This window comes from Acanthamoeba castellanii (assembly GCF_000313135.1).
Source record: "Acanthamoeba castellanii str. Neff unplaced genomic scaffold scf7180000084669, whole genome shotgun sequence".
Lineage (NCBI taxonomy): Eukaryota > Discosea > Longamoebia > Acanthamoebidae > Acanthamoeba > Acanthamoeba castellanii.
The window spans coordinates 212,861-235,756 of record NW_004457554.1 but is presented as its reverse complement, the minus strand read 5'-3'; the positions used below and the strand labels follow the sequence as shown (position 1 = coordinate 235,756).

Below are 22,896 nucleotides of genomic sequence, written 5' to 3'. Positions count from 1 at the left end.
ACAAAGGGACGAGCAAAAAGATCTAGAAGAGCAAGAGCAAGAAGATGGCGTCATTCACTGTGCGAGACGATGACCCGAGGCTGGTGGAGCTGGAGTTCCGCCAGGACTTCACGCCCGACGAGCTGGTGCAGTACCGGCAGACCTTCGTCAAGTACGACGAAAACAAGAGCGGCGCCCTCGAGACCTTTGAGCTCAACGTCATGTTCGAGGAGTGGGGCCAGCCCAAGACCGCGCTCCAGCTGCGCCAGCTCATCGCCGAAGCCAACACCAGCAACACCGGCGCCATCAACTACCGCGAATTCCTCAACGTCATCCTCAAGGACAAGAAGGGCACCTCCAAGGGTCCCTGGACTGGCTTCGCCTCTGCTGTCGGCAAGGTACTTTTATTATTTATTTCTATTTTTAATTATTTGTTTCACATTTTATTTGTGTTAATCTTTATTGTCGACGAGCTGCAGGTGCATGATGACAAGAAGGCGGTGGGCAAGAAGGCCAACTTCTTCGAGCAGGAGATCGCCAAGCAGGCGGGCGACCCGCTTGAGGAGGAGAAGCGACGGATCGCTCAGGAGGAGAAGCGCAAGGCCGAAGAGGAGCGCAAACGCAAGGAGCGCGTGGCTGCTGGCCTCGCCAAGCTCAAGGCCAACATCAACGGTTGATGCCCCCCCCTCCTCCCTCTACACGCAACCAAGCTAGTGTAGTGTGCACCAACAGGTGTTGATGTTTTGCAAATGTATACACAACAATGTAAAAAGGCTTTTGATGCTTGTGTGTTGGTGGCTCTTAGGTGCAAAACCCCCAGTGTTGAATGCAACTGCCACAGTGCGGTGATGGAGTTGAGACGTGGTGGCTGAAGCGGCTCACTGCTGGAAGACGGCGGGAGAGGAAACGAAGCGGGAGACCGGCTTGGCGGTCCGGCCAGAGGCGGGCGCGGCAGTGGCGCTGTCGGCCACGTCGCTCATCATGCCCAGCAGCCGCATCACCTCCGTCTGGCTCCTGAGATAGTACCGCGCCTGCGACGTCGAATTCCTGCGCGTTGCGTGCGATTGACGATGAGTTTTTAGGCGCATTAGTGTGAAAGGAAGAAGGGAGATGGCGATGATCATTCGTAAGTGTACCTTCCAACGGTGCACGTGTAGATCATCTTGTCCTCGTCCTCCCGCACCATCGTGTCGAGGGCACAGAACATATCTGGCGAGAGAGAAAGAGAGAGATGGGTTGTTAGTCGTGAAATCGAAATCAGCCCACGTGAAGAGAGCGAGCGAGAGAAAGAGAGTACCTTCATCAGTGCGGTCGTCGCCCACGCACAAGATGAAGTCGAAATCGGGGTGGAGGGCGAGGGCCTTGCGCACGGTGGCACCTGATTATAATGATGATTGATTGAGTCAGTCAGCCGCGCACTCAACAAGGAAAGAAGGTTACGGAAGGCATTGTATACCCTTGTTGATGTTGGACGGGCGCACTTCAATGACCTTCTTGCCGTGGATGACGTCGATGGGCAACTTCTGGGCCATGTCCTGCAGGTGCACCGCCAGCTCCTTGGCTTGCCACAGGCCAAAGTCCTCATCCGCATTCCTGTGTGCCACATCACACCACCTTAGCTCCGTCCACCTCCAACCTGTGCGTGTCGTGTGTGTGTGTGTGTGTGTGTCGTGTGTGTGTGTGTGTGTATGTGTGTGTGTGTGGTGCGTTGTATACCTGTAGTGCCAGGAGAGGTTGACCTCCTTGACCTCGATCATGGAGCCGGGCGTCCTGCTGGCAAATTCCTGGAGCACGGGCAGGACCAGGTCCTTCCACTTGGCCGCCACCTCGGCGCCGATCATCTCCCAGTCCCGGCCCTCGCCGCACGGGCGGAAGAACACGCCGTGCTCGCACGACATGCCTGCCCAAAGCAACACAGACGAGACAGGTCAGCCAACACATTCCTTACATTCTGTCTGGATGAGGAATGCAAAGAAGGTTGTGTGGGGTGGGTAGGCGTACCGATGGGCAGGGCGCCGAAGAAGCTGTTGAGGAAGGGGCGGTCGCGGCCGCTCACCACGTAGACGGCGTTGTGGGGGTCGCGGGTGAGCGAGGTGAGGATGCTGGTCAGGCGCTGCGACGGGATGGCGTCCATCGGGTTGTTCACGATCGGCGTGAGGGTGCCGTCGTAGTCCAACAAGAACAACCTGCATCAGCCGGGAAGGGAATTTCAGCAATGTGCGGTGCGGTGCGGTGCTGCGTGCGCGTTGAGTTGAGATAGGGGTACCGCTTCTTGGACTTGGCGAAGTCGGACATGATGTCGTCGAACCTGAGCGGCGGAATTTGGTTGAAGAGCTCGATGGAGGACAGCTCCGTGATGAAGGTCGAGCCCCAGAACGACGCCGTGTTCTTCATCACGTACTCGCAGTTGAGCTGGTGCCTGCCGGTTGGCACACACACGACACACGATTGGAGAGTGAGCTGGAAGTTGTGTCGCTAGCCAAGGCAACGCGTTTGCTGTACCTGGCCTTCTTCTCTTCGTCGTCCATGGTGAGGGCGGTGATGATGGCCTCGGTGAGGGCGCGCGTGTTCCAGGGGTTCACCAGGAGCGCGCCCACCAAGCTGCAAAAGAAAAACACGCGCATACGGATCAGCACGCTGCCTTGATCAAGCCAATGGAAGAGGATGACGATGATAGGAAATGGTAACGGTAATAAGTACCTCTGCGCAGCTCCAGCGAACTCGCTCACCACGAGCGGCGCCCACGTGTCCTGCTGGCACACCACGAACTCGTGCGAACTGAGGGAGAGAGCGGTTGTATATGTGTGAGAGAAGTATCGACGCAATAGCCGGCTGCCTGGTCAGAAGACGTGATTGGGCGTTGTACACGAGGTTCATGCCCTCGCGGAGCGGAGTGAGGAGGGCCATGTCGGCCGCGGCGTAGAGGGCGGCCTGCTCCTCGAGGCTGAGCTCCGTGTAGAGGTAGCTGATCGGCGAGAAGTTGAGGCTGCTCCACTTGCCGTTGATTTTGCCGACCAACCTGTTGTGGGTCACACAAGGAGCGTTGGTGTGTGTGTGTGTGTGTCACCAGAAAGATGTGAATGAATGCGCACTCGTTGATGTCGAGGTGAAGCTGCTCCATGCGGCGGGTGTCGCCTTCCTCGGTGAGGGTGTCCGGCGGGCTGCAGATCTGGAACAGCACCACCTTGCCGAGCCACTCCGGGTGGCGTTCCAGGAATGTACCGAACTGGTCGCATAGCAACACGCACACACGCAATCAATTGAGCATTCACCAGAGCTAAAATAAAAGAGCGAAAGCGAAGAAAGAGCGAAGAGAGAACGTACGGCAACGAGCTTGTGGTGGATGCCCATGGTCTCGTCGAGGGCGTCGAGGCCGACGATGATCTTCTTGCCCTCGTACATGCTGCGGATCTCGGCCGTGCGCTTCTTGACCTGATCGAGCTGGCGCAGGCCCTCCCACAAGCCGGCGTCGATGCCGATGGGCATGATGTCGACCGAGGTCGTGCTCCCCGAGTAGCGCACCTGCTTGGGGTGGGCCTCGGCGGCGAGCACGCGAGTGCAGGTGCTCAGGAAGTGGCGCGAGTCGTCGTAGGTCTGGAAGCCCAGGAGATCCGCGCCCAGCACGCCCTTGAGCAGCGACGAACGCATCGGCAGCGCCCGGAACATCTCGCTCGACGGGAACGGCGTGTGATTGAAGAATCCTGTCGACACAGCCATTATAAATAATTAAAATAAAATAAAAAAACAAAGAGGGGGTACCGATGCGGCTGGTGATGCCCAGCTTGCGGAGCTCGAAGGGGACCTGGAGGAGGTGGTAGTTGTGGATCCAGATGAGGTCGTTGTCGGGACTGGGTCCCACCATGGCGCGCACGGCGTTGGCGATCGCCGCGTTGGCCTTCTTGTATGCCGTCCATTGCTCCTCTGCGCACGACACACGCGACCACACGCACCGCACACACGCGCGACTGCTAAGCGCGGTGCCAAGGGCGAAAAAGGAAGAGAGTGGGAGAAGAAAACGGTACTGGTGTACTTGCGGGTGACCAGCTGCGAGTTGAACAGCGGCCAGAGGATGCACTTGCAGAAGGCGATGTAGTTCTTGAGGATGGGCGTGGGCAGGAGCACCGGCTCGTAGCCGCGGCCGCGCAGCATGTGCGTCAGCTCCTCCTGCCTGTCCTCGGGAATCTGCTCCGTCTGCACGCTGCCCACCCACGTCACGCGGCACGAGCCTGATGATCGCCGTCGTCACCATCATCATCATCACCGCACAACACAGAAAGTGTGAGAACATGTGGTGGCGTGCGTGGTGTGTTCTTGTTCAAGGTTACCTGCGCTCTCCATGGACTTGATGGTGGAGAAGAAGTCGCTCTCACGCTGTTCGATCACCTGCAGCTCTACACAGCACAAACCTCTTGTTGTCAGTCTAGAGGAAGAGGAAGAGGAAGAGAAGAGGAAGAACGAACCACCATCGCTTTCCAGCTGAATGCGGACGGGGAGCTTCTTGACGACGATGATGACGTCGCGGGGACGGCTCACGCTGCTGCGGCGGCGCAGGGGGATGAAGCCACGCGAGCCCGAAAGCTCAATCGACGACACGGGGATGGAAGACGAGGAGCACGAGAGCGTGTGGCCCATCGTGGGAGGCTGAGGCAGCGTAGTGCTGCTGCCGCTCGTCGTGTTGGTGTTGGCGCTGTCGCTGTCGCTCATCTTTGTGTTATGTGTCGTTGGTTTACTCGAGGCAGAGTGCAGTCGATTAAATTCGAGTAGCTCGCGAATTTATGTCAGGCGATGATAAAAGATGAAAAGCAAAGCGTGGTCTCGAGTGCTGGCGTGACTGAGCAGGTGGAATAAACAGATGATCAATGGAGCACCGCCACAAGAAGGGGCAAGTGCCGTCATTGTGGCCTCCGGGTGGCAGGAAAGAAGACAAGTCTGCCGTTGGAATTTCGTCAAGACAGGCGATTTCGTTCGGAAATGCTGGGCTGTCATCCTCAAGGCATGTGTTCCCAACAGGCCCAAGGCAACACCACCGATTCGCAGCTTTGGTCTGTAGCGGAAAGAACCAAGTCTGCTGCTTGTGGTGATGAGGACTCACTCAACTTAGCAATGAGAGTCGACCACGAGAAGACTTGCACGGGAGAAAGAAGCCCTCTCTGGATGAGGGAAAATTGGCCCGGCACGGAGAGGGCGCCATGGCGCAGTCGGCACCGCGCTCCCCTAGTAAGGGAGAGATCATGGGTTCGATTCCCATTGGCGCCATCCCCATTTTTTTTTGTGGTTGTCGCTGGGACGTCAAGGCTCCAACCTCACCAGGATCGTCTTGATGCCCTTGGTCAGGCCCGCCACCTAAATTCTCCCTCGCTGCCAGGCTGTCTCTTCTTTTTGTTGTCGTCGTCATCGTTGCCCACTTTGCTGTACGAATATTTTCTCTTTTCTGTTTCTTGTCCTTTTTCTCAACGCAGATAGGGGATCTCATTCCGCGCCGATGGCCCAATAGCCAAGTACCTCAACCGTCAGCTCCTACACTCTCATTCTGCCTCCACTCTCCATCAAGTACCACGCAATGCGCCAACCGACACTGCACAAAGACCTCTTCATCACACTCCTGGTCCTGCTCGCAGTGGCCGCCGTTGGCCAACACCAAGCGCGGGCGGCCGTGCTCGGCCAGGTGTTGGCCGACCCGCGCTTGGTCGACCCCGCCGCTGCCCTTCGCATTGCCAACGCCCTTCACCTCCCCACCAGCCCCGTCCTCTCCGCCACCACCCGCGTACCTTTCTCTTTATCCTGTTTTTTTCTTTATTACAATTATTTCTTCGCTCGAGCTCGTTGCTTCAAGCATTCTGATAAGGAGTTCCGCAACCTGGCCTCTTCTTCTCATACCAATCGGCCGGAGCTCCGCTGGTAAGTGCACTCACACGTGTGTCGTGTGTGTGTCGTGCCGCGTGTCACACGTACGTGTTGTGCGTCTCGTGTCGTGTGCCAGGTTTTGGTGGTGGCGGGTCTGGGTCTGGATTACGCAGGGGAAGGCGAGGACGACAGCGACGACGCGGCGGTGCGGCGACTCGAGGAGGCCATGGGACCGGAACTCGCCGAGTGGGTGACCGCCGGCGGCCGCTACGTCCAGGTGGGCAGCGACCAGCGCGTGTGGACCCGCCTCTTCGGCCTCCTGACCATCCCTCGCTCGCCATCATCCGAGTGGTCGTCACCATCATCATCAACAACAACAACATCCTCAACAGGGCCGGTGCTAGAGCTGCCCTACGGTGAGGGCCGCCTCGTCTACGTCCCGCCGCCGCCGATCGTGGCCACGGAGAGCGACGACGAGTGGCGCCGGGTCCTGCGGGTGGCGGTCCTGGGCGGCGAGAGCGCGGCCGTTGGGAAGCAGGAGTCGTTCGTGCGCGTCACCAGGGAAGAACCCCTGGGCGAAGAGTCGCCGTCGCCATCGCCTTCTTCTTCGCCGTCGCCCTTGGACTCCACCTTTTCGCCTTCGCCCTCGCCGACGGTGGTCGGTCCCACGCCCGAACCTTCGCCTTCGTCGTCATCCTCGCCCGCTTCTGCGGCGTCGCCCTCAGCCTCACCATCGGCGGCGGCCTACGTCAGTCCCAGTCCGAGCCCCAGCCCCAGTCCAACTTCCTCTACTAACGGCTCGCCGTCTCCCTCTCCCTCTTCCTCGCCGTCGGCATCGGCATCTCCGGCGCCCGCGGAAACCTCATCGCCATCACCGTCGGAATCTCCGTCGCCCTCGCTCTCGCCCTCGTCGTCGCCCTCTTTCGATCCTTTCGGCACCTCCTCGCCGTCGCCCTCGCCGTCGGCGTATCCTTCACTATGGCCGGACACCAGCTACTCGCCCTCGCCTTCGCCCTCTTTTGATCCCTACTTCTCCTCGTCACCATCGCCCTCGCCCTCGCCGTCTTCTTCACTGTGGCCAGACACCAGCTACTCGCCCTCACCTTCGCCCTCTCCGTCGCCCTCTTTCGATCCCTTCTTCTCCTCGTCACCGTCGCCCTCGCCATCAGCATCTTCTTCACTATGGCCAGACACCAGCTACTCGCCGTCGCCGTCGCCGTCGCCCTCTTTCGATCCCTTCTTCACTGCATCACCGTCGCCCTCGCCGTCGGCATCTTCTTCGCTCTGGCCAGACACCAGCTACTCGCCGTCGCCGTCGCCGTCGCCCTCTTTCGATCCCTTCTTCACTGCATCACCGTCGCCCTCCGCAGCCTTCGCCTTTAGCCCCTCGCCCTCGCCCTCAGCATCGTCGTCGCCCTCGGCGTGGAGCTCGACCACCTCGCCCTCGCCATCCTCCACAGCCCTCGCCGGCACCACCAGCCCGTCTCCGTCCTCGCCCGTCGGCAGCACCGCGAGCGCGTCGCCGTCGCCGTCGCCCAGCCTTCAATCGTCGGCTGTGGCGTCGGTGTCAGCGTCAGCATCGCCGGGGTCGGCCAAGGCTGGCGACGATGGCGGCGGCGGCAGCGGGTCGATGATGATCTACGTGGCGGTGGGCGGCGCGGCGGCCGTGGTGGCGGTCGCCGGGCTGGTGGGCGGCGTGGTGCTATTCCTGCGACACCAAAGGCGTCGAGGCTACGAAGCTATACCATAAATAGTGGTTGGCAACATTCATGAATTTATTTTTTTAACTTTCGTCTGTAACCAATGGCGTGTGCGCATTGGCGCCGAGGAAAACGCATAAGGTAGGCCGCTTGGAGAAGAGCACCAGAGAACTAGCAACACAGGCGGAACGCGAGATCAAAGGACCGTGGCACTAGTAGGCCTCCTCCGCATGGAACGTCCAGAGGGCGATGAGCAACCCACAGTTGGCCAGCGCATGGTCCCCAGGGGCGATACCAGCGACCTCATCTTCGCTTGGTATCGTGTGACCCACTCGATCCACTCCACACTCCAAATTTCAATTTACATCTTTCATCTTTTCGGAAGAATCTTGCAAGATGGAAGTACAACGTGTGATAATTAATCGTGTGGGGCTTGCGGGCTCTCGACCACTACTAGGCTCACCAACAACTTCGAGGAGAGGTTTGGCTCGATCCTGTCGCGCGAGGAGGCCTACGACCCCTACGTGGCCCACTGCGAGCGCATGCACTACGAGCACACCACCCTCGCCGTCTTCGCCAAGCTCTTCAAGGTACAGTCTGTCTACAAGTCGCATAGTAGGGCCTCCTACACGCCCCCCCCCCACCAGCCCGGGGTACTTTCTCACCACCCATGGGGGGGTTGCTTCTACACGTTTTGTAGGAAGCTTTCCCCGGCGTGCTCACGAGGCGGCTGGTGCGCGGCCGAGACGGGCAGAAGCGGTGCTACGTGGGCGTGGCTTTCCGCCCGCGGCCCGGGTCGGACTTGGCCCCGCCTCGGTGGCCCCGCCCGGCCTCGGCACCGGCACCCACCATCACCTGGGTCGAAGAGAACCGCGGTACTTCACCTCCGTGTGTGGTGCGTGTGCGTGTGCGGTTGTTAACGCTGAAGCGATGCGACCAGACGCCGGCGCAGGACGGAAGCGAGCGCGTGACCTAGGCGGCGGTGTGACCAGCGTGAGTAGCACCAACCAACACCCACCGCTCGCGACGACCGGCTCGTGCACGACTGCCGTCACCCCGACGAGTGATGACGGTGACGACGCGGCGCATTGCTACGACGAAGAGGAAGCGGAGGTGAGACAGGACGTCGAGCACTACCAGGAGGAAGTGGTGGCGGTCGGAAGGACCGGGGCTCACCTCGAGCCGACAGCCGTGCTCGAATATCTCGTGTATGTATCTCTGACGCATTCCGAAGCATTCCAGACCCTCACACATTCTCACATTCCATTGGACTGTGCAGTCAACTGTACGTCAAGGAGCTGTGGGGCATCAACCCGATCAACCCGGCGACGACGGACATCGAAACGCTGCGGACGGGCGTGGGATCGGAGGAGGAGAGCTCCTCGCTCACCCTCGCCAGCTGCCTACTCATGAGCAGCAGTTGCGTCCTCTTCTCTTTCTCTCTCTTTCTTGGACTAGATTGGTGACTGACCACCACATTTTGATCAAACCAACCACACAACAGCGAGCTTCCTGGCAGGCCACTGGCAACTTGCCAAGCACTACTTCTACCTGGTACGCCGTGGTCGTTCACCACCATGAACACCACCAGGACTCTCTCTCTCTCTCTCTCTTTCCACACACAGACACACAAGGCGCCTCTAACAGCGATTTGGCACAGGCGCGCCGGCACCTGGGCGAGCTGTTTGACATTCCTGACTACGACGTCGCCTGTGCGCTGTTCCCGCTGGCCTGGTGGAGCCGCCTCTACGCCAACAATTATGAAGAGGGTGCGTGCACGTTCACCAGAGACCGCACTTGTTGTCCAACTCTTTCTCGTCACCAGCATCATTGTCATCACCACCATCGTCATGTGCGTGTGTGCGCCTGCAGGTCTGAGCAAGCAGAGCTACTACCTCACGGTCGGTAAGCAGATCTGCGAGAGCGTGGACGCACAAAACGACGAAACTTATCGGAGCTTCACCTAGTACGACGTCTCTCTCAATCCTCTCCGCTACAGTCAGCGTTGGCGGTGAGTGGGCGCTCACATCACTGCTGCTGCGCCATTATCAGCATCAGCTCCAACCTCGCGAAGAAGACCCGTCGGAGATCATCGCGGCATCGAAGCTGCGAGAGCCCTATCGCCGGAAGTGGAAGCCTGTGCGGGGCCTCACCCACGCCCGGCCCGACACTGCGACTAGCATCGAGATCCGCCAGCTGGTCGGGCAGATGTATTGCGATGTCCATCCCATCTGCGCCTTCTACCAAGAAAGTACCTTACACGCCCTTCTTCCTCTTACCTGCAGTTTTATTCATTACTTCTAACATTTTAATCATTTCTTCATATTGTTTCATGTACATAATATTGTTTCATATGGTCAATCTTTGCGCAGATGGGTGGAATCATCCCGGGTGGGTGGAACGCAAGGAGATCCTCAAGGAGAATCTGGGCACAGTCAATGAGCTCGAGGAGAAGCTCGTTGCCGAAATCCGAGGAGATCGATCATGCACCCTTGTACGTCTCTGTCCCATAGCTCCTCATGTCATCTCATGACCATGTCTTCGGAAATGACATAATCACGTTGTTGTGGAAATACTGCGCGCGCAGATGTACACTATGATGCTCTGCGAGGTGTGCGCCTTGCGCATGTTCATCTACTGGGCTCTGCAGAGCGGGCAGCACGTCTATGCAGCCAAGTACGTGCCCACAGACGTGAACTCAACTCTTCTAATTCTGGCCAACTGCCGGTCTCATTCCATGCCTGACCACCTCCAACAAGCAGAAAATTCGTGCAGCTGCTGCTGGAGGTACCTTTGCCAATCATGGTGATGACCACCCATGAACTCACAACCAACGACTACCTCCTCATGCGCCTTTCTGTACGTGTTCTGCCAATGATCATCTCTTGGCACACAACAGTGACCAATTCTTGACCTATGTGGTATGTGAGCAGGTTGACATCCTTGTCAAGGCAAATGAGAGGCAGCTGCTTGCACAGTGGTATACCACGCAGCTGACGCATGCCAAGTCATTCTACTGGATGCACCACATGTGCCAGTATATCCAGCAGCATGTGCCCAACATTGCACCACATGTAACAGCCACACTGACAGAAGTTGACACAGAGCCACCAGCCCCAGATTGGGTGTGAGCATGTATTAGAAAGTGCACTACAAGAGAAACTAAACATAGCGCAAGACTGCTTCCTCAAACTCGCCAAGAGGCTTTACCTTCACTCTTACATTTTTGTGACTTCGACTTCTTGGTCACCACGGGCTCAGAGATGGCGCCATGGCGCAGTCGGCACCGCGCTCCCCTAGTAAGGGAGAGATCATGGGTTCGATTCCCATTGGCGCCATTCTAATATTTTTGTCCTCACCTTGCTTGAGCAAATGGCGGGCAAACAGCACGATAAGTGAGGGGTTTGGGGAGGATATCCATGACTTTGTGTTGCAGTGGTGCTGTTTGCTTGTGTGAAGTGGTCAGCACACACAAGCACAGATGTGAAACTCCAGTAGGTCTCATTGTTTACTGCTCTATGCTCTTGTGGATCTGCTGGCCAAGAGTGAGGTAGTAGCTCTGCTTGCTGAGACCTGCATGCAGCAACACACACACACACACACACACCACAATGAGAGCATGGTTCAATAAATGTGAGAGTGCCTGGTGTGGACCCTCTTCACAATTGTTGGTGTAAAGGTGGCTTTACCAGGCCAGGGGAACAGGGCACATTTGATATCATAGCCCAGAATGTCAAACAGGGTGGCAGGATTAAGAAGGAAGAAGGGATGTGGGAACAAGACTGGTGGTTGCAACAGAGCATACTCCCACACAGCCGGGTTCCATCTTTGTGTTGTTCCTCCTCGAGGTCATGGGTTCGATTCCCATCGGTGCCCCTTTCTTTGTCGCCTGGAAAACTACTAATTTTTTGGCTTTTTTAAAGGTCCACACCTGAACACAGATGGAGAACAAGGCGGCAGCTGCGGTGGCCGTGGTGCCAGAGGCTCTGTCCCTCGATGCGTGGGGCCTCACCCCACCTGTCCTGGTGGCCCTCCTCGTTGTGGCCTTTGTGACTGGGGCTCTGCTCGCCCGCTTCTTCGGGCGCCCTTCGGCTCCTCCCGCCTCCAGCGTTCCATCATCAGCCACCCCCAAAGATGCCAAAAGCAAAAAGGCGGCAGAAGATGAGAGCGAAGATGAGGACAGCGAAAGTGAAGATGACAGCGAAGATGACGAAGAGGATGACGATGAAGATGAGGACGATGAGGACGATGATGGAGAGGAGCACAAGATGGTGCTGTGCGTGCGAACGGATCTCAAGATGCAGCGGGGCAAGGTGGCCGCCCAATGCGGACACGCCGTGCTGGGGGCGTACCGCGAGGCACGGCGACGAGGGCGTAGCGGCAAGGAGGACCAGGAGGTGTGCAGGGAGGCCCTGCGCCAGTGGAGCCGCCAGGGCCAGGCCAAGATCGCCCTCGCCATCCCCGACGAGGCCACGATGATGGATCTCGAGGCAAAGGCTCGCGCGCGCAAGCTGCCCACCTACATCGTTGCCGATGCAGGCCGCACCCAGATCGCTGCTGGCAGCCTCACCGTCCTCGCCATCGGCCCCGGTACCATCCATCCCGCTACTCGATCTGATGCTTTATTTATTTTGTATAATCGCATGCAGGCCCTAAGAGCAAGCTGGACGAGGTGACGGGCCACCTCAAGCTCTTCTAGGCCCTCCTTGCTGGACGTCTTGCACAGAACGGTAAAGATTTATTTACTCACCTTCACCGGCAGCCCATCCGTCTTGTTGGGCGAATGTAGAGAAAGAGAGCGTTGTGGAGGAAGCAATAAATAATACTTTATTTACATCATCCTCGCCTCCTTGGCCTTGTGTGGCGTGGCTGATGTGACCACGCCCGTTTCGGTTGTGATAATATAGATGATGATGATGATGATACATGGATAGAAGAGAGCGAGATAGAGAATAACAGAAGAGAGGAAGTAGGCTGAAGTGGAAAGAAAAGAGATAAGTAGAGATAGGGCTCTCATCAGGACTGGAAGTAGGTGAGGTTGCGTGGATAGCGCAGAGAGAGCGTGTGCGAGAGAAGAGGGGAATGTGGAAAAAAAGAGAAGAGAGAAGCGTAGGTAGGTCAGGCCTTCTCGTCGGAGGAGGAGTTGGAGTCCACGTCGTCGACGTCCTCCTCGTTGAGCTTGTCGGAGGAGCCCATCCGCGCCACCTTCTTGAGCGCCACCTAGAGCCACCAACACGCGGGCGGGTGAGACGTGAACAGTGGAGCCAGTGGACCGATGATGATGATGGCGATGATGATGAAGAAGAGCTCGTACCTCGTTCTTGTGGAGCAGGTTGCCCAGCACCACCGAATCAAATCCGCCAAAGGCGTCGTCGACGTCCACTGGCGACGGACTCCGCACTACACGATTACACACAACGCACCACGAGTCAGCGCAAGCAGAGGCAAGAAGAGAGAAGAGGCGAGGAAAGATGGGAAATAACCGAGTGAGCGCGCATCTCTGTCCGAGTCTCCGACGATGGGCACCTCGTCTATGTCCTCCCACGAGCGACCCATCAACTCACGCATGTCGCTGTCTGCTAACGCGCGCACACAATCGATCATTATTAGCGGTGTCATTCGCGGTCGTGTCGTTGGTCGTGTCGTTGGTCGTGTCGTTGGTCGTGTCGTGCGGTGTGGCGTACTGCCGATGGGGAAGTCTTCGTTGCGGGCGTCAAAGTACGAGAGATCCTCGTCGTGCGACGGCCGTGGAAGGAAGACCGCCTTCAGCTTCATCTTGAGCACCCGGCTCCAATCGATGTTCCCAAAAAACGGATGCTCCTGCTCCCACACACACGATTGACACCACAACAGTCAGTCATGAAATAATAATAATAATAATAATAATAATAATAATAAAAGATAGTAACGGAGGTAAACCTTGACTTCGCTGGCGCCCTGGTAGCCCAACCGCTCGCTGGCCTTGATCTGCAGCAGTTTATCGATCAGATCGATAGCGTCCCGCGACACCTCCGACTCGTCCGGCCACTCGATGTCTGATGACCACGGCCGGTTAGGTTACCATCTTCACCATCGTCAATGACAAGAGCAACAGCAACAGCAACTACAACTAACGAGAGGTGGCTGCGGATGTTGTTGTTGTTGTTGTTGTTGTCGTTGAGTGGGTACCTCGCGACAAAATCCGTTGGAAAATTTCCTCCACGCACGACCCGCAGAAGGGCGGGATGCCCACCAGGAACTCGTATAGCACACACCCGAGCGCCCACCAATCCACGCTCTTGCCTGCACACGCACACGCACACGCACACGCATGCGTTAGACACACGCACACGCGCACACGCACACCACCGCACACGCGGTGTCGGGAGGGTACCGTGGGAGAGGCCCAACAAAATTTCGGGCGCGAGGTAGTCGGGGGTGCCGGGCATGGAGCCCTCCTCCTCCTTCTGGCCGGCGAGGTCGAGCTGCTGGGCGTAGTCCTCCTCCATCGCCGCGAACGAGCTCTCCTTCACCTTCCGGTTCAGACCGATCCGACTCAGCCCAAAGTCCGTCAGCTTGATGTGCCCCGCCTGGCTGATCAGCATATTGTCCGGCTGTGTCGTGTGTGCGGTCGTGTGTGCGGTCGTGTGTGCGGTCGTGTGTGCGGTCGTGTGTGCGGTGGTGCGTTAGTTTTCGATGGGCGATGGATGGCACGATGGCGCGACGCGGGCAGAGGGGGGTACCTTGAGGTCGCGGTGTACGATGCCGTGGTCGTGGAGGTACTCGAGGGCGAGCACGGTCTCGGCGATGTACATGCGGGCCATGGACTCGTCGAAGCGGCCGATGTTCTTCAGCAGCGAATAGCAATCCCCGCCCGGCAGGAACTCCATCACCAGAAACAGGTGACGCTGCGTCGCACACGCACACCATCAGTACCACACGCACACACGCACACACATTACCGCACACGACCAATGACACGGACACACGCACGATAAGGGAGAGAGGGGAGGGCGGGTGGGCATGTACCGGCGTCTGGAAGGCGTAGTACATCTTGACGATGAAGGGCGACGAGACGCTGGCCTCGAGGATCTTCTTCTCGGCGAGGATGTGGGGCACGGCGTTCTTGCCGGCGATGAACGACTTCTTGAGCACCTTCACCGCGAACAGGTCGCCCGTCTTGATCTTCCGCGCCAGATAGACCCGACTGTCGCAGTGTAGAGGTTAATTTTAAATACAAATACAAATTGTGTTTTAATTAATATATAGATTTAATTAATTTAATATATGAATGTTGCGAGTGAGTACCTGTAGCCGCCCTTGGCGATGGGCTTGATGAACTGGAAGTCCTGTACGTTGGGCAGCTCCGACTTGGTGCTGTTGAAGAGCGAGCGCGGCGACTCAATGCGCAGTTCGTCGATGTTTTTGAGCGACGCCAGCTTGTTCTCCATCTGTCGTGCCCCTCTCCGTCGTCAGCATGTGTGTCGTGTGTCGTGTGTGTCGTGTGTGTCGTGTGTGTCGTGTGTCATACCTCGCGTTCGACGGCCTTCATGATGATGTAGGGGTTGTAGCGGGGCGAGTTGAGCGAGTTGGGGGGCGGGGCGCCGGGCATTTCGCGGGGGCTGTTGAGGAGGTCGATCCCGCTGCTGGCCGAGAGTACGAGGGCCGCCGACGCCGGCGCGTCCAATGCGTCCACGATGGGCCGCAGCTGCTCCAGCTTCGCGTTGCAGTCCGCCGTCGCGTTCTCCGCCGCCGGCAGGATCCCGACCACCCTGAAGATCCCCCCCCCAATGAAGAACAGCAAATTGACGTCAAACTTGGTCCAGCATGGTCATGTCTCGTGTCTCGTGTGTGTAGTGTGTGTCGTGTCAAGTGTCGTGTGTGTGTTACCCTTTGGTGAGCTGGATGGCGCCGGAGATCATGGCGAGGGTTTCGTTGGAGTGCTCTTCTGTTCTGCCGCGAATCCGTTCGAGTCGCTTTAGGAGCTGCATTTTGGTCCGTTGTTAATATGGTGGCGGTGGTTGGGTGGGTGGGTGGGCAGGTGAGAGGGGGCGTTACCTGCTTCAATCGCTTGTTCGCGGTTTCGACCAATAGCAGAGGCTTGGTGTACTTGGAACACATGTTGCCGTGCGCCTCCATTTGGTTGAGCGGCACCGGCTGGGAAGGCGCACACACGACACGACACGCACGACACGACACGACGCATGGTTAGCACTAGTAATGTGGTCCACACTGGTCGTGGATGTTACCTGCTCGCAGATGCGGCACACGATGAGGTTGAGCTCGGTGCTCTGAGGCCGGGATCGGATGCGCGCGCGGTCGCTGTCGGTGATCTTGCCCACGTCGTCGTCGTTTTCGTAGGGCATGTTCTGGTGCTGCTGCCGCAGCTTGTCGCTCTCAGCCGCCTGCTGCTGCCGCAGTCGTTGCTCCTCGTCCCGCTCCCGCACCGCGTCCTCCCGCTGCTTGCCCTCGGCCTGCTCCTGCTCATGCTGCTGCGCGGCAGCCGCCTCCTCGGCCTCGTGGGCGCGCTTGGAGGCGGCCGCCTCAAGGTCGCGCATGAGCTGCCGCATGGCCTCGGCCCGCTTCTCGTTGATGGCCACCGTGCCGGTCTGGTGGAGGCCGCCCTCGGTGGCGGTGTCGTTGGCGTCGTCCGGCCTGGCCGAGCCGCCGCCGCCGCCGGATCGTCGGAGCGCGCCCAGAGCGAGCGGCGGCACCGACGGGGGCGTGAGGCTCTTGTCGCGGCCGGCATTGTCGACGTTTGTGTGCTCGCCGGCAAGCGCGCTGTCGGCCGTTTCCTTTTCCGTTGCTTTTTCCATTTCCTTTTCCTTCTCTTCCTCCGCCGGCACAGCGCCAGGCGTTGTCGCAGCGGCGTCGGCGTCGGCGTCGGCGTCTACGGCGCCGCTCTTCTTGCGCTCCTGCTCGTGGGCCTCGAGCTGCCGGTGGAGGTTGCTGGGCGGACGCGCGGCCCGGACCGGCGGCGGCGAGTTGCCGGTGGTCGGGCTCGTTCGCTTCTTGCTCGGCGGCGGCGAGGGCCACCTCGGCACCGATTCCTTCTTGATCCGCTTGCCGCCGCCGCTGCCGCCGCTGGTGGTGGCCACCTCGGGCGAGGCCGGCTGCCTGAGGGCCTTGTTCTTCTCCTTGACCTTCTCCTTCTCCTTCTGGATGGCCATCTTGAACCACGACAGACCCTTGGACGGGGCCGCCGGCCGCCGCGGCTCGGGCGACATGATGGGCGCCGCGCCCCGCGCGATCTTCAACATTCCGCCGCCGTTCGACTTCGTGCCCTTCGTCGGCGCCGAAATAGACCTCTTCTCGGCGCCGAGCGCCCCGGCCGAGTCGTCGTCGTCGTCAGAGTCGGCGTGTGTGTCCTTGGCGACGGCGGCGCTGTGTGCGATGGCGAGCGGGCTTCGCTCGGTTGGTCGTTTGCTCCGTCCGCCGGTCTTCTTCTTCTGTGTGTACTTCTCCTTCTCCCGTTCGATATCCCGCTCCTCGTACCTCCGCTTGATCTCTCGCTCGTGGGCCTCGCCCGGCGATACCACCTCGTCGAACTTGTCGTTGAGCGTCAGCGGCGTTTTTCGCCGTCGCACCGACTCGGGTATCTCGTCTTCGTTGTCGTCATGGTCCTGCGCACACAAACTTGAATGTGAGGAATGCAACTAATGCATGGCGGAATGCGAAGAAGTTGTTTTCGTTACCGGGGTGGGAGACGTGGAGAGGTCGGGTGACTGACCCGCGGCAACTGCTGCCGCAGCCGCCGGTCGTCGTCGCGCGGGTCGCTGGATGTCGGGGCTGCTCAGCTCGCTGAACTCCTGCTCGGCGAGGGCATACTCCTCCAGCATCGCTGCAAAAGATGCTCCGTCCAGACTTCGCGACAGCCTGGCGAAGTCGTGGCGTGACATCAGCATCGACACACACGACACACACGACCAACCAACGTACCGTCGGCTGGTAGGCTTGCCTCGCGAGCGAGGCGCGGCGCGGGCTTCGCGTTGGGGCATGGGGATGGGCGAACTGACGGCCGGCGACGACGTGCCGGACAGGAACTCGGACTCGGACTCGGAGCTCATGTTGAGGCTGTCGTCGTTGGCCTCGGTCACGTCGTCCTCCTCCAGACATTCCTACACGATGGCGAGATAATAAGATGACGATGGTGACGATGGTCAGCATTCGGCCCAGCGGCGCGCGTAGCGAGTGTAAAAAATAATAAATAAATAAATAAATTACGAGTAGAGAGATAAGTAGCAGCAAAAGGGGGAAGGAGGAGAACAAAAAGGATGTGTAGAAGAAGAAGAGGAATGATGAGATTGGGAGGAAGGGAAGGGGGAAGGGGACTTCGGCGGGCGCACCTTGTATTCCTCGAGACGAGAGCATGTGGAAATGATGAAGAGGAGCTTGATCATGAGCTCTCTTTCGAGAGACGTGGCTGTCTTGGCCGCGTTGAGGTGGAGCTTCTGAATTTGCCTCACAATCTCTCGCGAGTGTAGAGCGTCGGGTGGTGTGTTCACGAATGCCTCTGCGATGGCCTTCAATTTGAGTAGAATGGAGCCCCCTCCCTGTCCATTGCTCGCCGTCGTTCGCATGTTGCCGCTAGAGCTTATGAAGCCGCCAGTAGTCGCTCCATTTCCATTCGCTGCAGCCTCCTTCTGTCGAGATCGCTCCATGATCTCCTTCTTCACCTCGAGATTGGCGACGAGGGTGCTGAATGCCGAGAGCTGCGAGTCCACATTCTTCTTGATGTCCTTCAGATCGGGATCGCTCAGGCTGCGTTTGTGTCGCTTGATGAATCGCGATTGTTTGGCCATGGCCGATTTGTTGGAAGAGGGCGGTGGAGGGGTCTGGCTTCCCAGAGCACCCAGCCATTGATTGCTCCTTAGGCTGCTGCGTAGCGAACGAGGGCTCAACTCATCTGGCGAGGCTTGGATGAAGGGAATGGGTAGGTCCGAGGCCCCAAATGCCCCCCTCCCCCTCTCCATTTGTTCTTCGTCTAGATCGTTTGATTTCAATCCTGCTCCTCCTTCCTTCCGTCCAATTGTTTCTTTTGCTTGGTGATGGGTTCAATTGGATGCCGTTCAAGTAACGAACTCGTGTGTTCGATTCAATCGAACTTGTGCCTTTTGTCTTTTTGGCTTGTCGGCAATAACCGACCAAATATCCAAAAGAAATTACAACACCCAAAACGAAAAGTGAAAAGGAAAATGAAACTACCCTCGTAACCAAGGCAGGAACTAAATGAATGAACACGGCATTAATACTGGAGGAAAAGCACACCAAGCACAGCGGAGAGTGCTCGCAAGCACAAACAGCGTCAATCATCGGAACAGCGGGAGAAGCATCTAGATGGAACGTCCTGAGGGTGAAGATCATCCCAGGCGCACTGTGTCTAGATTCGATGCCAGCAACTTTATCATAGCTTGGTACGCTCACACCAACACATCAACCTTATTTTAGGTTCACTCTTTTCGCGTCGTGAACAGCGTCGCTTTCGTTCTTTGGCCTTCGTTCTTCTCCCTCAATCGTCAAAGATTCTCTTCAATACGTCGCGTTGCCCATTTCCTAATCTTCTCCTGCCTGAAAATCAATGCACTGTTTTAGGCTGCGGGCCAACTTCAAGCATTCGCCCGGCGCGTTCCTATCGCGCGAGGAGGCCTACGACCCCTACGTGGCCCACTGCGAGCGCATGCACTACGAGCACACCACCCTCGCCGTCTTCGCCAAGCTCTTCAAGGTACAGTCCATTCATCATTCTTCATCTTCATCTTCATCTTCTTCATCTTCTGTTACTTTTTGGGCCGTGCCCAGCACGTTGACCCGCGGGGCTGATGACACACGAACAGAAAGCGTTCCCCGACGCGGAAACGAAGCGGGTTATTCGCGACGGCACAGCGCCGAGGCGATGCTGGGCCGACATGGCCTTCTGCCCCAGCTCCAGCGCGCCGGCCTTCATTCCGCCTCGCCCCGTCCCCATTCCCACAGCCATCACCTGGGTCAAAGAGAACGGTACGGTGGCGCGCGTGTCGTGTCGTGTCGTGTCGTGTGTGTGTGCGCGCGCGTGTGTGTGTGGAGCTGATGTAAGTACGATTGTGGGGCGCGCGCAGCTAAGGAGATCTACCATGAAGAGGTACGGTACAGGGCCGCGCGCAAGCGGTCGCGCGAGGATGCGACCAGCGTCGGCTGCACTACCGATGAGCCGCTTCCCGAGGGCCTGCCTACCACCAGCTCGGCCACTGGCGACGACAGCAACTTCGACGGCGACGACGGCGACGACGACCGCGGCGGCAGCGACCAGCCAAGCGAATTCCACTACGTCGAAGACGACGATGACGACGAGCAGACGATGACGATCGGTAGGACCGGCGCCCAACTTGAGGCGAAGGGCGTGCTCGTCTTCATCAGGTCCCTCGATTTAGGCCTCCCTCTTTATCACGCATTCCATGAGTTCCTCGCATTCCAAGCTGACGCTCGCATTCCATCTATCTTACTTTCGCCATACAGCCAGGTGTACATCAAGGAGCTGTGGGGCATCAACCCCATCAACCCGGCAACGACGGAAGTCGAGCTGCTCTGGCGAGGCGTGCTCTCGGCGCAGAGCTCCACGCTCGCCCTCACCAGCTGCCTGCTCATGAGCAGTGGTACGCAGCTCCCCCGACACTGTACTTGTTGCCAACCAACCACAACCAACCAACAATTTGATCCAACCAACAGCGAGCTTTCTGATGGGCCACTGGCCGCTTGCCAAACACTATTTTCGCATGGTACGGAACTATAAAGCACTGCTCTATCATTTAAGCTACCTGTGCACACACTCATACATGTTGCGGGTTTGCCGTCGTGTGCGTGTGCAGGCGCGCCACCACCTGGGCGTGCTGTTCGACACGGCCGACTACGACATCGCGTGCGTGCTGCTCCCCTTGTCCTGGTGGAGCCGCCTCTACGCCGAAAACCATGACGAGGGTCCGTACTCCTCCCCTCCTTCTGCTCTCTCCCCTCTCGCCTCATATCGGGGCTGTGTCGGGTCGCCGTGTCGGCCGTGTGCAGGGATGGAGAAGCAGGTCTACTACGTCACGCTCGGCCAACAGATCTGCGAGAACTGCGGCGCACAGAATGACGACACCTATCGAAACCTCACCTAGTATGCGCCTCGCCATCATCGATATCTTCGTTCTTTATGCCCCTCATTCTTTTTGGACGGGCACTCAAGTCCACGTCACGCTGCGTGCAGCATGGGCGCCAGTCTCGCGAACAGGGACCCCTCGAGCCGCATCGCGGCGTCGCAGAAGCGGGCGCCCTACACCCGCAGCTGGAAGCCCGTGCAGGGCCTCACCCACTCGCGGCCCGACAACACGACCGACCTCGACATCCGCCAGATGATCTGCCAGGTGCACGCCGTCGTCTACCCCGTCTGCGAGTTCTACCAACAATGTGCGCAACGCTCCACACATCACACCGCGCCTCGCCTCGTGTCTCTAACCATCATGTGCGTGTCGTGTGTGTGTGTGTGTCGTGTGTGTCGTGTCGCGTGGTTCGATAGACGGACGTAACCATCCGGAGTGGAAAGAACGCACAGATGTACTCAAGGATCAGCTCGGCGTCGTTATCAAGCTCGAGGAGACCCTCGTCGCGGCAATCAAGGCAGACCAGGCCTGCACCCGCGTACGCCGCTACATCTCCCTTGATTGGCTCTGCCTATAGAGAATACGATTTAATATAAAATATGTATTATTTGCTATGCAGATGTACACGATGATGCGGTGCGAGGTGTGCGCCACGCGTACATTCATCCTATGGGCGCTGCGGAGCGAGCAGCAGCTTTATGCGGCCACGTACGCGCTCACACTGGTGATGGTCCTGCCTACTATGTTTCTCACAGATCTGATGTTTTGTGTGTGTGTCGTGTGTGTGTCGTGTGTGTCGTGTGTGTGTGTCGTGTGTGCGTGTGTGTGGCCAACAGTAACTTCGTTCTGCTGCTTCTCGAGGTCCCGCTGCCGATCATGGTGATGACCACTCACGAGCTCACGATCAACGACTACCTCTTCATGCGGGTCCCCGTGCGTGCTTTTTATTTTTCTATTAACATATAATTCATTTAGAAATTTTAGATTGGCTATTTCTTATCTGTGCATTTACTTGGTTGTAGGTGGACATCCTGGTGGCTCACAAGAGCACGGAGCTGCTCGCCCAGTTGTACGACATGCTGATGGCGCACGCCAAGTCGTTCTACTGGATGCGCCACTTTTGCCAATACATCCGACAGCGCGTGCCCAACGTAGCGCCACATGCGCCACCAACAGCCACGCTGACCGAGATTGATTGCACAGAGCCTCAGGTTGGGCGTGCGCACGTGTAACCTGAAGAAGAAAACTGTATTCTACCCAACCACGAAGCTGTGTTTCCTTCAGCTCTAGTCGAGTTTTTTTTGTTCCTTTGGGAAATGATCACTTAGGCACAAACTCACAGTTCTGGCTGTTGACTGACTGACACTATGATGGTCAAAAAGGCTTGAGAGAGGGATATAACATTGATGATCATAAGAGACAAAAGAAAAGGTTGGCGCCAATGGGAATCGAACCCATGATCTCTCCCTTACTAGGGGAGCGCGGTGCCGACTGCGCCATGGCGCCATCTTCTTCGTGCCCATCGCATGCTCCAAAGGCAAGAAAATCTTATTCTTGGTGGCGGAAAGAGTGCCAGCCAAACTTACATGGTGACGCTGTTAAAATACGCAATTATTCTTTGTCTTTGTTCTTGGTTTGGTGCGCTATGCTCTTCTAAAGAGGTTGGCCACCAGCAGGCTTCTCCTCCTCTTCCAGGAGCACGGGGTCCTCCTTCTCCTTGACGAGCCGCACGATGTGGCGCGAGTAGAACATGGTGTTGACGTTCTCCATCTGGAAGCCCAGCTCCTTGAACGACATCCCGTACAGCGCCAGCGACACGTTCTCCGTGCGATAGCCCCACTCCTTGAACGACTGGCCGTACAGCGCCAACGCGTTGTCCGTCTGTCATGCGTGTGCGGTGTGTGCGGTGTGTGCGGTGTGTGCGGTGTGTGCGGTGGTGAGTGTTTTCGGTGCGATGACTAGGGTTCAGGAGAGCGGCGGGTACCCGGTGGAAGAGGACGCCGTTGAGGTTGGTGGTGCGGGAGAAGGGGTTCGTGTGCGACGAGAAGATGCTGTGGATGAACCGCACGTTCTTGAGGTTCGCTGCGTGGAACTGCGCCTTGTTGAGGATCGCGTTGGAGAAGTTGGCGCCCTTGTTGTCCCCACAGCCGGCATCATGACGACCATGGTCAGCACGTGTACACTTGGTCGTGTCGTTGGTCGTGTCGTGTGTCGTGTCGTGTCGTGTCGTGTCGTGTCGTGTCGTGTCGTGTCGTGTCGTGAGTGTACCTCCAAATCGCACA

General features: G+C 58.0%; 9 protein-coding genes across 9 annotated transcripts; 6 read left to right on the top strand and 3 right to left on the bottom strand.

Annotated features, from left to right (window-relative positions):
• Positions 1 to 44: 44 nt before the first annotated feature.
• ACA1_112860 (EF hand domain containing protein) lies at positions 45 to 656 on the top strand (the record flags this gene model as incomplete). The annotated part of the gene is made up of 2 exons (XM_004342041.1): positions 45 to 377; positions 459 to 656. The coding sequence occupies 2 exons, from the start codon at positions 45 to 47 to the stop codon at positions 654 to 656; spliced, it is 531 nt and encodes a 176-aa protein (XP_004342090.1).
• Positions 657 to 857: 201 nt separating this feature from the next.
• ACA1_112850 (trehalosephosphatase) lies at positions 858 to 4,683 on the bottom strand (the record flags this gene model as incomplete). Its single annotated transcript, XM_004342040.1, has 17 exons — positions 858 to 1,026; positions 1,116 to 1,188; positions 1,277 to 1,357; positions 1,436 to 1,572; positions 1,696 to 1,879; positions 1,981 to 2,165; positions 2,246 to 2,398; positions 2,482 to 2,580; positions 2,680 to 2,757; positions 2,846 to 2,998; positions 3,072 to 3,205; positions 3,304 to 3,501; positions 3,532 to 3,680; positions 3,739 to 3,900; positions 4,002 to 4,205; positions 4,305 to 4,370; positions 4,440 to 4,683. 17 exons carry the CDS (start codon positions 4,681 to 4,683, stop codon positions 858 to 860), a joined length of 2,469 nt encoding a protein of 822 aa, XP_004342089.1.
• Positions 4,684 to 5,539: 856 nt separating this feature from the next.
• Positions 5,540 to 7,573, top strand: ACA1_112840 (uncharacterized protein; the record flags this gene model as incomplete). Its single annotated transcript, XM_004342039.1, has 2 exons — positions 5,540 to 5,743; positions 5,960 to 7,573. The coding sequence occupies 2 exons, from the start codon at positions 5,540 to 5,542 to the stop codon at positions 7,571 to 7,573; spliced, it is 1,818 nt and encodes a 605-aa protein (XP_004342088.1).
• A 225-nt stretch (positions 7,574 to 7,798) lies between these two features.
• On the top strand, positions 7,799 to 10,613 carry ACA1_112830 (uncharacterized protein; the record flags this gene model as incomplete). Its single annotated transcript, XM_004342038.1, has 14 exons — positions 7,799 to 7,839; positions 7,981 to 8,113; positions 8,224 to 8,398; positions 8,452 to 8,731; positions 8,803 to 8,942; positions 9,028 to 9,077; positions 9,184 to 9,292; positions 9,396 to 9,489; positions 9,527 to 9,774; positions 9,896 to 10,017; positions 10,111 to 10,199; positions 10,286 to 10,310; positions 10,457 to 10,576; positions 10,605 to 10,613. The coding sequence occupies 14 exons, from the start codon at positions 7,799 to 7,801 to the stop codon at positions 10,611 to 10,613; spliced, it is 1,635 nt and encodes a 544-aa protein (XP_004342087.1).
• An 851-nt stretch (positions 10,614 to 11,464) lies between these two features.
• ACA1_112820 (peptidyltRNA hydrolase) lies at positions 11,465 to 12,222 on the top strand (the record flags this gene model as incomplete). Its single annotated transcript, XM_004342037.1, has 2 exons — positions 11,465 to 12,113; positions 12,173 to 12,222. 2 exons carry the CDS (start codon positions 11,465 to 11,467, stop codon positions 12,220 to 12,222), a joined length of 699 nt encoding a protein of 232 aa, XP_004342086.1.
• Positions 12,223 to 12,641: 419 nt separating this feature from the next.
• ACA1_112810 (protein kinase domain containing protein) lies at positions 12,642 to 18,304 on the bottom strand (the record flags this gene model as incomplete). Its single annotated transcript, XM_004342036.1, has 17 exons — positions 12,642 to 12,743; positions 12,838 to 12,923; positions 13,007 to 13,099; positions 13,208 to 13,343; positions 13,443 to 13,558; positions 13,692 to 13,805; positions 13,897 to 14,116; positions 14,246 to 14,410; positions 14,532 to 14,709; positions 14,811 to 14,953; positions 15,034 to 15,274; positions 15,393 to 15,487; positions 15,561 to 15,659; positions 15,752 to 17,125; positions 17,198 to 17,378; positions 17,442 to 17,620; positions 17,849 to 18,304. 17 exons carry the CDS (start codon positions 18,302 to 18,304, stop codon positions 12,642 to 12,644), a joined length of 3,978 nt encoding a protein of 1,325 aa, XP_004342085.1.
• A 776-nt stretch (positions 18,305 to 19,080) lies between these two features.
• Positions 19,081 to 20,632, top strand: ACA1_112800 (uncharacterized protein; the record flags this gene model as incomplete). The annotated part of the gene is made up of 7 exons (XM_004342035.1): positions 19,081 to 19,227; positions 19,337 to 19,499; positions 19,598 to 19,895; positions 19,995 to 20,131; positions 20,205 to 20,254; positions 20,345 to 20,453; positions 20,538 to 20,632. 7 exons carry the CDS (start codon positions 19,081 to 19,083, stop codon positions 20,630 to 20,632), a joined length of 999 nt encoding a protein of 332 aa, XP_004342084.1.
• Positions 20,633 to 20,722: 90 nt separating this feature from the next.
• Positions 20,723 to 21,846, top strand: ACA1_112790 (uncharacterized protein; the record flags this gene model as incomplete). Its single annotated transcript, XM_004342034.1, has 5 exons — positions 20,723 to 20,921; positions 21,031 to 21,152; positions 21,234 to 21,322; positions 21,451 to 21,547; positions 21,637 to 21,846. The coding sequence occupies 5 exons, from the start codon at positions 20,723 to 20,725 to the stop codon at positions 21,844 to 21,846; spliced, it is 717 nt and encodes a 238-aa protein (XP_004342083.1).
• A 411-nt stretch (positions 21,847 to 22,257) lies between these two features.
• On the bottom strand, positions 22,258 to 22,768 carry ACA1_112780 (uncharacterized protein; the record flags this gene model as incomplete). The annotated part of the gene is made up of 2 exons (XM_004342033.1): positions 22,258 to 22,495; positions 22,599 to 22,768. The coding sequence occupies 2 exons, from the start codon at positions 22,766 to 22,768 to the stop codon at positions 22,258 to 22,260; spliced, it is 408 nt and encodes a 135-aa protein (XP_004342082.1).
• Positions 22,769 to 22,896: the final 128 nt, after the last annotated feature.